Source organism: Perognathus longimembris, chromosome 10 (assembly GCF_023159225.1).
Source record: "Perognathus longimembris pacificus isolate PPM17 chromosome 10, ASM2315922v1, whole genome shotgun sequence".
NCBI classification, from domain to species: Eukaryota; Metazoa; Chordata; class Mammalia; order Rodentia; family Heteromyidae; genus Perognathus; species Perognathus longimembris.
Genome location: NC_063170.1, coordinates 6,422,748 through 6,436,700, shown reverse-complemented (window position 1 = coordinate 6,436,700; position 13,953 = coordinate 6,422,748). Strand labels below are relative to the sequence as shown.

General features: G+C 50.2%; 1 protein-coding gene across 2 annotated transcripts in view; it reads left to right on the top strand.

Annotated features, from left to right (window-relative positions):
- The first annotated feature begins 253 nt into the window (after nt 1–253).
- Vat1l (vesicle amine transport 1 like) overlaps nt 254–13,953 on the top strand; it is a 91,606-nt gene continuing 77,906 nt past the window's right edge. For both annotated transcript variants that reach the window (XM_048355440.1, XM_048355439.1), the window contains exon 1: nt 254–556. In XM_048355440.1, the coding sequence (XP_048211397.1) occupies nt 324–556 (233 nt within the window). In that variant the 5' untranslated portion in view covers nt 254–323. The remainder of the gene's footprint in view (nt 557–13,953) is intronic.

The following is a 13,953-nucleotide window of genomic DNA, read 5'->3' as shown; positions in this document are numbered from 1 at the left end:
GTGGGGTGGGGTGGGCCGGGCTGGGGTGGGGACCGGGCCGCCGCTGAGGAGCGGGAGGCTTCGGAAGCCCCGATCGGGAGGGGATCCGGGGGCGGGTGTGGACCGCCGGAGCCCGGGCTGGCTGGGGAGCGAGGCGGGAGCGGCGCGCGCGCGGCTCTTCGCGGGATTACGGCGGGGGCCGTGGACCCGGCGCCCGCCCGCCCGCTCCCCGGCTGGCGGAGGCTGCAGCCATCGCCGCCGCGCTCCGCCGGGCACCGCGCATTCAACAGGAGGAGCCCCGGTGGCCGGCCGCCCGAGCGCCCCGCACGCGCCCCGCACGCGCCATGGCCAAGGAAGGCGTGGAGAAAGCGGAGGAGACGGAGCAGATGATCGAGAAGGAGGCGACCCGGGAGCCCGCGGAGGGTGGCGGGGGCGACGGCTCGCACCGCCTCGGCGATGCCCAGGAGATGCGCGCCGTGGTCCTGGTGGGCTTCGGCGGGCTCAACAAGCTCCGGCTCACCAGGAAGGCCATGCCCGAGCCCCAGGATGGCGAGCTCAAGATCCGCGTCAAAGCCTGGTCCAGTATCCGCGCCTTTCGCTGGGGGGGGCGGGGGGGCTCTCCTCCCCTAGCGCGCTCCGCTCGCCGGGCGCCCCGGGAGTGGGGAGGGGGCGGGGACGGGAGGGGACACCCCCCCACTGGGGACCTCCGGGGGTCCCACCAGCTCCCCCCCCTCCCCCGAGCCACCCCTGGGGCCGGCCGGCGCTGGGGAGGGCGCAGCCAGGGGACCTCGCCCCTCGCCAAACCAGCCGGAGGGGTGGGCCGGGGATGGGGGCGCCCTGCACGGGGGGGGGGGGGTGTCAGGAGAATTGCGCCATTGCGCGCGGGGCGGGCGGGGGGGGGGTGCTGGGGGTCCCGTAGGAAGAGCTCAGCTAGCTGCCAGCGCTGGGGTGATGGTTGAAATTGTTTGTTTTTTTTTTTAATAAAAAAGAAAGCCACAGCAGCAGCAGCCGCAGTTTGGATAGTTCCCTGTGTGCGGTGGTGGAAGGCGCGCGAGGCGGGTTGATACTTCCCAGGGACCCCGCGAGTGGAGTGGAGTGCGGTCTCCTCATCTCCCCGCTCTTCCAGGGGAGAAGAGGAAATGCATGGCTTCTTGAGATCACTTACCCTGTCAATAAGTGGCGTGTGTGTGTGTGTGTGCGTGTGTGCGGCGCGCGCGCCAGGGATTGAACTCAGGGCCTGGGCACTGTCCCTGAGCTTTTTTTTTTTTTTTTTTTTTTTTTTTTTTATGCTCAAGGCTAGTTCTCTACCACTTGAGTCACAGCTTCACTTCTGGCTTTGGGGGTGTTTAATTGGAGTCTCACAGACTTTCCCTGCCCAGGCTGGCTTTGAACTGTGATCTTTGGAACTCAGCCTCTGGGCAGCTCGGATGGCAGGTCCATGGCTTGGTGAGACTTGGTCTTTCCACCTCTGCTGTGCTGCTCTGATGGAGGCTAGGGGTGGCTTGCAGGCTTCCTCCCCCCACCCCCCCTACCCCCACTTCTTTTCCTTTTCCTCCCTGTAACCAGGTCTGTGGAAAGGAACTGAGAACCGAGAGGGAAGGGTTATTTTAACCAGCAGCTCAAAGCTGGATAAAAGATGAAGCCAGGGCTACGGCCCACCCTGTCTCCTCCCCACACCCCCACCTTCTCTCTCCCAGGGCAGGCAGGGCAACCCTGATCAATCTTTGCTTGAACTCCTGCTCCTGTCTTGAAGCCTAGCTCTCTACAAGGTCCTCCATTCTCCACTTCCCCCAGCCACTCCTTCAGACCCACTCTCAGATGGGATCCCCGGGTGTGTGTAAATCTCTCTGTGTACCCCTTAGGTTCTGGGGAGGCCCGATGGAAAGGGTGCCTGGACCCAGCACTGGCAGGGTGTGCAGACTGTTAGATGGATGGTCTGCATCTCTGCCTCCTGAAGACCCAATACATTGCTTCTTAAAGAGACAGCCACCTGCAAGGTTCTCAAGTTAGATCAGAAACCCATAATCTGTGGCCAGATCAAGAGACAAGAAAAACACGAAAGCCAGACAGCCATCCCTCCTCTCTGCCCCCTTCCCTACGCTGAGAGCAGAGGCCGGGTTCCTTTGCCAAGGTCAGAAGGCAGCTGGTAGAAGAGGCAGCTGGTAGTAGCAATGGGAGCTGAGCTCTAGTTCATCCCATGTATGTGCAGCTGGTGTATCTGACTTTGAACTCATATCAGGTGCCTCTGGGGGACTCTGGGTTAGGGAAGGTGTTTTTGCAAATCCAGGGGCAGGGGTTCTGAGTTCTTCTTGTTAACACTTACCGAGCCAGGCTGATGGATCTTAGACGGCAGAACTCATATCCACTCTCTGAAGCAAATCCTCAGTGTCCAGCATTGTGCACTGGACATCAGAATGAATGATTGTGAAGCAAACGGATGAAGGAGAGAGCTTGCCGGGTGATTGTTGACTCATAATTTCTCTTGCTGGTGGAAGAGTCTCAGTCTAGTGCAAGGAAAGCCTTACACTGATAACTCTCCTTCATTAACCACCCCATTCTGCAGACCGTATTATGTGTATACAAATATACATGCAGATTACACTAATGTATATGCACATATACATGCAATGTACATGCATACATGCATATAATTAATGACCCTGAGTTCTAGGACTCAATAAGAATATATTCAGAATAAGAATATATAAGGATATATTCAGAGAAGAACACGTTGCAGTGATGTTTTAAAAGAACCGGGCCTCCACTACAGTGCCTGTGAGTCTGTGTTCTCTGATCTCTGCATCTTAGACTAATTGGATGCAGGCATGTAGGGACTGAATCATTTTGAGATAATAAATGGTAAGGGGAAGGCCAGCCAGATTGATCCTCAGTCTTAGACGCATACATTTCTTCTCTAGTGGAGCTGTGTGCGCGCACACCCTCCCCCGCCCCCTTGAATCCCTACAGATTCTGCCACCTGATCAGAAAGTCACCAGGCCTGGGGAGCGCTTGAATGCAATAGTGTGGAGGGCCCCAAATGGGTTTCCATTTGCCAAGCTGGAAGCAGAGTTAATGAGTTTTGCAAGGGAGGCCTGGAATAGCTTGTAAGGCTGGCCCACAGGGTCCCTGGTCCTGCACGGGCTGGGCTCGGCTGGCCAGAGAGGCTCGTTGATTGTGAGTTTTAGCCTTGAGATTCAGGATGACTCATTCTGTGTTTTTATGAACCAACGGATGGCCTCTGGGCTGGAGGTCCTCTTTTATCTGCTCTCTATTTTTAATAAAAAACCTTTTTATGATCAAGTAGGATATGCTCTTTACTTGGAAATAAAGCATAATACGTTTGAGGTTGGGTTAGTCAGACCTGGAATGAAGGATCAGGTTGGTTACTCTATGTACTTTGTGGAAATTGGAGAGAAGAGACAGAGAGAAATACTTGTTTTACTTCATTTACTCTCTCACTCATGGGCTAATGAGATGGGAATAATTTTTTTTTTTTATAGAACAAATTGAGGCTCAGGGAGATTGTGCGAATAGCCAGAAACCTGACAAAAATAGTAGAATTAGGATTTGAATCTGCTGTGCTTCGTGCTCTGCTGTTTTCCTTTTACTCCATTTTGATTCCATTTGTGGGAAAGCCGCAAGAAACGTGACTTACCTCTGTAGACCCTGGCATGTATGTTGTTTTCTCTTCCTTCTTTCTTTCCTTCCTTCCTTCCAAAAAAAAATACAGAGATTCCTTGCTCCTTTTAGGGGTAACTTGAGGGGACATTCTTTGGCTATCCCTGGGGTAACACCGCTTGGAAGCCTCTGGATTTCACAGGGTTAAGAATAGATAGAACCCAGCACCCCCCCCCCCCCCCCCCCCGCCCAAGCGTGCCAGGCTGGAGCTCCACTACTGAGATACACCACAGGGCCCCCCAGTGAATCATGAGTGCTATATAGCCTGTGTCCGGCCACGTCACTTAGGACGTAGGGATCAGACTTCCTAGAGCAGACCCAGTTGCTTGCTGGGTGCTGTAAGTGTATCTCCTTGGAGATACAGCCTGCCACAGGGGTCCTTTCCAAGTGGTCTGCTGAGCAGCGTGTTCGAGACATTGAGAGCAAAGGCAGCAGGGAGAGCTAAGTCAGAATGTGGGCCCAGCCTTTGAAGATGGTTGGCTGGGCTGCTTCCATTGCACACTGGGTGTATTGCTTAACTTGCCTTAGATGTCAGTTTCTGGGTCTATCAAATGGAGGAGAGGGAGGTAGTCATGGTGCCTTCCTGCCTTCGCGCTGTACTGCTGTTTGCATGTGAGACTTGTAGGATGATGCTTAGCACATAGGTGATGGTGGATGCATGATAGCTATTATTATCCAAACTATTGTTCTCGGTTGCCATAGAGACCCAAGATAGTTTACCATTCAAACTGGAACTCTTTTCAAAAAGTGCACTATTGGTAATAACTCAGGGATGGCAGGAGCAAGCGGGAATGGGCATAGTCGAGCGAGGATGTGTGGTCCTGTCGGACCGATCAAGGTCGTGTCTGTGTCCTTGTTGCCATCCGTCCTATCCCGCGCACAGGTTGGGTTGGAGGGGGGCTGTGGAGGGGGGTGTGTTGGAGGTTGAGCCGTAGGAAGGTATTTAAGTGACCATTAACAAGCCTTGTCTAGTTGGTGCCTCGGATTGGCTCGTGGTCGAAAGCCACTAATGGATTGAGGACATTTATTTTCCCTGAGTGATTTACGGTGAGAAGCCATAGGAAACTGCTGGAAAGAGACCCATTGGTTGAGAAATAATTTCTGCCAGTCATGGCTCCATTGGCTGATCTGAAAATGGGCCGAGGGCAGACCACACTCGAGGAAAGACATCAGATTGGTGGCGTCCTACTGCGTCACGAGGGGAAGTGGGATGGGAGGAGGGGCGGGCGTTGTTGTGAGGAGCCAGGCACTGAGTTGCCTGCGTGGATTTGGCTTTGTTGCGTCCGTCCTACCTACCAAACATGCACCAAGATCAGTATCAGGGTGGATTTCAAAGGGAAAGGAACTGACGCCGAGAAGCATGCCAGGGTCTCAGACTTCCGAGTGGAAGCGTGAAGTGGAAATCCAAAGCTACCTTGTCCCTGGACTTTGTTAACTTGAGGGCCAGAGACTCAGACACCACAGTGACAAATGCATCGAAGGAAAGGAGAGAAATAGAGATGACAACAGACCAGGAGGCACAGAGAGGCAGCCAGACGAGACAGGACCATGAGTGCATCTCATTGATGTAAAATAGCTCTGATAAGACTCAAAAGTGCATAATGCCCTCCTGCCCGTCTCCCACCATGCCCGTTGTGGCTCCGTGTCTCATCTAGACCGCTGGGGTATGGGATGCTTGGGTCTCCATCTAGGACTGAGTTTGCTTTGACTCTTGACCTGGAATATGCATGCTGATCAAACACAGCCAGCACTCCGTATAGCCCCAGAGAATACTGGAGTTCTTTGCCATGCTTTCTTTACTTGACTGGGTCTTGCTGACCATTGCTTCCCTTGTGACTTAAATACAAGATGTCCCGGAACAACGCAGCATTCAGCTGTCACTAATGAGGTTAATGCAATGAAATACGGCCAGTGCTGTGCCTCCTGTTTATTCAAATAAGCAAATGGTGTCTGTGAGGTTAAGTGACACAGATGTTTGTAAATCTGAGAAATTGCTCTGAGAATTTCTAATGCCCCAGCCAGAAGAAGATATCTTGACAGGCAGATTGAAACCAAGGCTTCTGACTCATCCAAGAATTGGATGGAGGTCTCAGGATTAGATAGGAAAGGATGATGTTGCCATGAGTCAGCGCTGAACCTCATTTTGGTGATGAGAAGATGGACGCATTAGCATAGGGGTCTTTGCTTGTGTACTGGAGTGTATATTTTCTTATTTCCTATATCCATACTGATGAGGTGGTGGACGGTGAGTCTGTATTTTACCCAATAATGGAACAGCCACACTTGATTCCCAGTAACTCAAGAAGGAAAGCAAACCCAGGATCAGTGGTTTTCCTACCTTATAGAGAAAGAGAAATAGGTTTAAATCCCGTCATTCGGACTTACTGCTTGTATTTAGCTATCTTGCCCTCTGGAGAGCATGTTAATCTTATTATCAATAGGGAAACCTCTCTGACTTTCCCTTCCTTTCTGCATCCCCTCTCTCACTATGCATATTCTTCTCTTCCTCTCAATTTTCTCATTGTGTGGTTTTTAAAAAAAGTACTAGACCTCAAAGAATGACCCAATAGCAGAAACAATAATTGGTCAAATTTACAGCACAGGGGGGAAAAGATTAAGAAATTAAAATTTGTTGTAGTAATATTTTATGTGCAATAGCATTCATACAAGTGGAGATGACTTCAGCAAAATAATGTAGTAGATTGCCGGCAGCTTCACAGTGCTATTGAAGACTTTTAAATTCGCTTTGAAAGTTGCTAATGTCATCATAACTCTGATTACCTTTTGGTAAGGGGAATATCCTAGGGGTTGAAACTGTTGAGGGTCAAAGTTATGGAATTAAAAATAGCCTGGGATCAAGAGGAAGGAAGGAAAGTTGGAAGGGAGGGAGGAAAGGAGGGAGGGAGGGAGAAAGAAGAGGAAAGGAGGAATGTCAGAGGGAGGAAGAGAAGGAAGGAGGGAGAGAAGGAAGGAAGGAAGGGAGGGAGGGAGGGAGGAAGGAAGGAAAGAAGGAACGAAGGATCTTCCTGTAGGGCTGGAATTAAGGCGGAAGGACCATTCAGAAGAGGTTCATTCATTCAGCCTTTAGAAAGGATGATTGATGGGGCTACAGGTGAAGATGAATGGAAATGGTCTATCCTTTGGAAAGTGCCTGTGCTTTGGGTCCTAACCCAGGCGCTATGGGTTAGAATTTTGCTTTGCCCTTTATAACCCAATGTGCTCCTTAGTTATGAACCTTATTTATTTTACTTATAAAATAAAGCTGAGATCTTAGAGAACATCTGGCATGTAGTAGATTTCCCCCAAACAACAGCCAGATCTTCACGAAACAGACACTCACCAGAAACCAATAGCAGGTGGCCCACGACAGGCCAAGGGAATGATGATGTAATCAAGGAATCTTGCACAGCCCCTCCCCCTCCCCCTCCTGTGCTGTCTTTGCATTGCAAAGCCCACTGTACACTGCAGCTTTGCTTCTGAGCCTCAGTACTCCGGAGGCAGAGAGCATGGTTTTACCATCTGGGTTTCCTAGGAGAGGAAACTGGGACTCAGAGACTCAAGTGGCCACCACGGTAAGGCTACAATAGATTTGGGTTCCAGCTGGAACTGACCTTAAGCAAATAACATTTCCACCTAGCACTGCTGGTCATACCCACCAGCTAACTGTTCTTAAGAAGACCTGCGGAGTCTGTGAAAGCGCTCTCTGACGGTGCTTTGCACAAAGTCGGTGCACAACCAGGGTCCTTCCTTTGCCTTCCTAAGTCAGTCAGTCATCCAGGCTGTGAAAGTGAGAGCCGAGATTTGAGTTAGCATCTCCTGGTTCTGAGTACCTCTCCTAACAACAGTGCTAGCAAGAAACACACAGAGTGCCGGCGCTGGCATAAAACTGGGCCACCCTATTGGGGCGCCACCATCAGCCCACCGTCGGGTGGTGGTGGTGCCAGGGATGTCTCTGGTAATGGGGGGGGGGGAGGGGTGCACACACCATCCAGCCACAGGAGCCTTTCTTCACTATAGTTCAAAGGAATAAACATTCACAACCTTTGGGTTCATCTTCACCCAAGCGTGGCGAAATAGCACCCTCACGCCTCCAAGATCCAGGCACTTCATCTTCCCAAGACGGAGCCTTCTTGATCACCTTAGCATTTGTCAGAGACGACCAAGTTCAGTTAGAGGCGAGACGAGGCTCTTCATAGGAGAGAGCGGCTATCACGATATCTCCAATTAGCCTGATTCCTCTTGTGTGTGATCTCATACAGGAAATCGACGGGAGTCCAAGTAGCCAAATAAGTTGAATTTTATGACTGAAGGCCCAGGAGACAAAAATAAATGCTTCCAGTGCAAGGACATGCCTTATCTTTGCATGTGGCCTCTTCGTCATTAGAGCATACAGTCAGCTGCTGTCTTCAATCTCCCTTTGCCAGTGACCCCTGACCCTTCAGCCAAATCTCATCTCCAGCAGTGTCCAGAAACATACTCAACGGTGCTTTCCCAAACAGAACCCAAACCCCACACTTTTTCTTTTCCTTTTTGGAGGGGAGGCAGCACTGGGGCTTTTGAACTCCGAGCTCAGCGCTCTGTCTTATATGTTTATAGCTGAAAGTTGGCACTCTACCATTGAGTCATACCTTTCCTTCTTGCATTTTATTGATTCATTGGAGATAAGAGTCTCTCTCTGATTTGTATGCCCAGGCTGGCTTTAAAGGGGGGAATACTCAGATCTCAGCCTCCTGAGTAGCTGGGATTACAGGTGTGAGCCACCGGCTCCTGTCTGTGTCTTATTATTCTGGACTTCCTGAAGTGGCTGCCTCACCCCCGCCCCAGACTAATGCAGGACAATTACCTTCCGTGCAAGGATAAGAAGGATTCACTTGTTGGAGTGGTGGCAACTGCACCCAAACTCTATAGGCACTTTTTTGGTTAGAAAGTAGTGTAAAGTTAAGTGAAGTAAAATAGGCTGGAGGCAAATCCTGGCTCTGATTGTTTTTAGCAATTTTCATGATCTTGAGAAAATGCTGTGCTCTTCTGAAATCTCAGCTTGCTCATCTGCAATAAGGGTATAATCATAGTACCTATATAAAAAAAAAGATATTGGCCTAGTGGTAGAGTGCTTGCCTTGTATACATGAAGCCCTGGGTTCGATTCCTCATCACCACATATACAGAACAAAGCCAGAAGTGGCGCTGTGGCTCAAGTGGTAGAGTGCTAGCCTTGAGCAAAAAGAAGCCAGGGACAGTGCTCAGGCCCTGAGTCCAAGCTCCAGGACTGGCAAACAAACAAACAAAAAAGACATTCTACCTAAAATGCCTAGCGATAAAGTTGGCAGATTGAATGTTTGTTGACTGAATAAAGTCTGTATCATGTGCTGTGGCTCTGATAGCTCCGAGGGGAAGACGCAAAGAAGTAGTAGATTCGAAAGCTCTCTAATATTTCTGCAAGTTTTCTGAAAGAGGCCAACCATTCATACTCCCCATGCCTTCCTCCAAAGGATACAACACTCTAACCTCAAGAGAAGCCCAGAAAGGCAGGTGCTGGAGGCTCACGCCCGTAATCCTAGCTACTCAGGAGGCCGAGATCTAAGGATCACAGTTCAAAGCCATCCCAAGCAGGCAAATCCATCAGACTCTTACCTTCACTTAACCACCAAGAAGCCAGAAGTAGGGCTGCAGCTCACGTGGTAGAGTGCCAGCCTTGAACTAAGGAAAAGCACGCAAGCCCTGACTTTTGAGCCCCAGTACTGGCACGGGAACACACATGAACACACTCACTCATGATAGGCTAGAGGCAGCGTGTCCTCTGCCAAGTGCAAGTAGATGAAGATTAGTTCCCAAAAGAACACCAGAGGAAATAAAAGCCACCACGTAGGATGCCGCTGTTAAATGCCAGGACGTGGGTCATGCTTAGAAACCTTCAAAGGAAAGGCCACTCCATTCCCCTCACTCCTCTCTTTGAGCGCGTCCTTTCTAGCATCCTGATGCCTGTAGCCCGGATCTCCTGCCTCTCCCTGCTTTCCCCTGCCCCCTTTTGATGCCCCTCTCCTGGCCCCTGCCACCTTCTCACACGCTCCGGCCACGGTGTGCCTTCCTTCTAGAGAGCCAGAGAGCTGTCGGCCCGTAGCTCCAGCCGCCCCGCACAATTTTAGGAAGCTTCCAATGCCCAGGGAAGCCTTTCCTCCCGTGAATGAGATCTCATCTCTGGCCCCTGGCCCAAGGGAACGAAGAGCTGAGGCTGACCGTATTTGGTCTCATTCTCTTCTATGTTGGTCTAAAAGAACAAAGCTTCGGGGGTTACAGCTCATCAGGAACACATGTGTGTGTGTGTGTGTGTGTGTGTGTGTGTGTGTGTGTGTTGAGGAAGAGTATGTGCTCCAAAAATTCATACTGTGCATTGGCCACAAGATGGATGAACGCGCTAGTCTGATGACCGTGGCAGACTTCGACAGAGCATAGTAGTTCCACTAAATCCCTTTAAATACTCGATATTTCCCATATGAAGGCCCACAGGCTCTGACACCTTTTCGGTCATCTTGGAAAAGCCAGGAACTTCATTATCCATGGGGTACTGGACATGGAGCACGGTACTTGGACAGCAGTAGGTTCTCCTTCAGTGTCTGCCGGCTGAATAAATCATGAAGAGTTTCTCCCGAGAGTCCACGGGACCTGAATCGAACTGGCAATGCGGCTTCGAGTCCTCTCCCTCCTCTTCCCTAAAGCCTCCGGGCTCGCTGGTCTTTAAGTGAGATCTTGGGAGAACTCTAGAGGGATTCTGTTTGCAGGGAGTATGACATCTCCCAAACACAATCTGTTCAATCCGGCATTTGCTTGCTCTGCTGTCTAATCACTATTTTCTCCTTCTTGACATCTGGCTCCCTTGGGTGCTGGAGGCCAGGGCTCTCCAAGAGAACCTGCGGCGTTGCTTCGGATGCCAGTCATTTCAGGAGCACTGGCTCAGACACTCCTGCAATGCCAGGCCCCGGCATGGAGGCCAAAGCCAAACTCTAAAACAAAACAGCATTTCCACGTGCCGGTCCCTACCTTCCTTGGCCGGCACCAGGTTCCCAACCTGTGCCTTTGAACCCGCAGATGGTGGAAAGTGTTTCCTAGGGACGTTGCCTGGGTGCTCAGGAACACAGTCCTCCTCTTTGTGTTCCCTGTGGATTCTGCCCCTTCCCCCATTGCTCTGTTCTGCCGTACCCTAAGGCCCCCCCCAGGAGATGTCCCTGTTTCTTATCCAGTCTGGGTGGTCAGGCTTCACGGGAAGGTATTTTCCATCCCTTGTGCTGTGCCATAGCGATGATGATAATCGCCCCTCCCAGGGTACGCCGCATGCCACGGGCATTGTGCTGAATGTTCTCCTGGGATCACTCTGATACCAAGGATGTCACACATGAAGAGTCGTGGACAGAGAGGGAGAGGCACTTGCTGAAGATTACACAGTTAGTGTGTGTGTGTATGTGTGTGAGAGAGAGAGAGAGAATGCGCTGAGATGTGAGTCTATATATATATATCTTTGTCCACCCCTTCCTTCTTTTTGCCCCTGTCTCCAATCCATCTTGCCCTCCATGGCCGGGGGGTGAGGTGGGGGTGGGGGGGGGGCGGAGAACAGGGTTCCTGTTCCCAGAACTCATGGCTGCTGTTCAGGCAGAACCTAGTCCCAGGACTCTGGCAAACTGTGCCGAGACCTTCCGTGTCCCCCCTTTGCCTCTCCCCCGAGCACAGACACGCACGCACTGGTGTAGCCAGGCCTCTTCCACTTGAGCCACGTCTCCAGTCCTTTTGATTTGCTTTTTTTGATTTGCTTTTCAGATAAGGTCTTGTTAGACCACGATTCTCTTACCTCCACCATCCAGGGATGTCTGGCCCAGCTAGCTTCACGTATGCATCTTTTAACAGACTATCTGTTAAACCACAGACTGTTGTTTTTTTTTTTTCCTTTTACCAACAAAAAAATAAAGCATCCTTTGTCTCAGATCAGCAAAAAAAAAAAAAAAAAGCTTTCCCATTTATCTGTGCTAGACTTATTCCAGTCATCTAATGGAGAGCTATTAAGCCCACCATTCCTATGATGGCTCTGAATGAATTTGCAATTGGATTCACTTTATCGTCCTGGCGCTACTTACTAAAATTGTTCCGATTGGGGAACTCATTATAAACTCTGACTCAGTATATTATAGCCAGAACTGGGAATGCACGATAAAGGCACCCACGCTCCTAGTCTTCATGAAACGGCATTTGGGGTTCCAGCACCTTCTCTGTCTGACTACAGAGACACAGTTGGTGCTTCTGGGACTCCTGAATATCAGCAGCAGATGTCGTTGTCTCCTTTAAAAAAAAAAAAAGTCAGTTGTGAGGCTTGAACTCCGGGCCTGGGTCCTGTCCCTGAGCCTCTTTGTGCTCAAGGCTAGCACTCAACCACTTGAGCCATGATGCCACTTCCAGCTTTTGAGTAGTTAATTGGAGATAAGAGTCTCATGGGGACTTTTCTGCCCGGGCTGGCTTTGAACCATGGTCATCAGGTCTCAGCCTCCTGAGTAGCTAGGATTACAGGGGTGAGCCATAGGCTCTCTCTTTTTTTCTCCTTTGAGCTTAAGCCTTCCTGTGCTCAGCCCGAAGCTCTCATGGGAGACTCTGTGTTCTCAGGATGGGTTTTTTTTTTTTTTAATCCACTCCTTTTCTTCTTTCATTTTCTTATTTTTCTTCCTGGTCCTCTTCACTCTTGAATAGAGACCATAGAATTGCAAAGCAGCGTCAAACCATGAGGCCCTTTAGGAGATGCCATTAGTGCCACAGGAAAATGTCTCCACAATTACGTATTTTTTTTTATGCCCCTGCAGTCTCTCCCGCTCTCTCCAAACTCTCCCACGCTTTCAAACCTTTTTCTTACTGTCTCTGACCATCTTGTATCTAGCTTGGCTCACTTTCACATTTATTGTTTTACCCTCCAGGGGTAAATCTTTGCTCTTTCCAAAAGGTATCAATCAAGCCTGTCTTTGATCTTCTTGGTTTTTTTCCTTGCCATTACACCATGGTACACCTGGGAACACAAAAGGCTGCCAGGCAAGCACAGCTCAGAGATAATTTCTTTAACAAGGAGAAAGAAAGAAAGGGGTGGGGGAAAGAGCTCAAATTGCTTCTAGGTATTTTCCTATTTGCATTTCCAGTCAAGGAATGGTTATTTGTCAGCCTTTGATGTGCACTGCACTCTACGCATTCAACATTGCGAGATGGATTTCTAGCTGGGCACCAGCCTTTCACATAGCTGTAATCACAGCTACTTAGCTACTCAGGAGGCAGAGATCCAGGGGATCACAGTTCAAGGCTGGCCCAGGCAAAAAGTTTGTGAGACTCCATCTCAACAGAAAAAGCGGGACATGCTAATGTGTGCCTGTCATTACAACGGGCCAGTCCAGGTAAAAAGCAAGAACCGATCTTTAAAATTCACCAGTTCTGGAGGCCTAGTACCCATGAAGTCCCCAATACTGCCAAGGGGGGGGGAAAAAAGATGGGTTTCTAGAGTTCCTCATAATCAACAGGGAAAGACCTGAGGGTAGCAATTCTGCTACTGCCTCCTCAGGTTAAACTTAAATATCAGTCCACCAAAATTTGAAGGCCAGTTAGTTCTTCAGCTGTATTAACCAAGTGTTCGGTAGCCACTCGTGGCTACCATACTGGGTAGCGCAGATTCAGGTCATTTCTAGCATCGCAGGATGTCCCCTGGGACACGCTCTCCTAGCCTGCATCCTCCCTTCAGCCCTTTCTTTCGATTGAGACAGCCAATTTACTCACATGCTCTATGGGGATCCTGCCTCTTGGTGGTTTCATGGAGAAATCAAGCCGTGGTCACTCTAGATGTCTTTACCCCATTTTATATAGAGGCTGATTGGGGCTGGAGAGACTGGAGAATGGGAACACGAATCCCTGTGTCATTCCTCCCTTGTGGGAAGCTCAAGACGCCAGGGCAGAGAGTTAACCACGTAGCCACTCTCTGCGCTAGCTGTGACCCCTGTATGACTGACGCTTGTGGGATTGTATCCCGAGTCCTGATTTATTTGCTGATCTCTGACCCCCTGGGAGGCACTGGATGTCATTGTCACCGTTGCAGGTTGTAACATTATGGCTTAGCCCAGCCCCAAGGCACTGGGGTTCTATGATGGCCAATGACTGCCAAGCTCCTGTCTGAACCTGAAACCTTGGTCAACATCAAACACGGAATATAGAGTTGTTAACCTTTCCGAGAACCGTGGCAGGAATAAATAGCTCCATCTGCCTCCCCAGGAGCGGCTGGGCGTAGATAAAT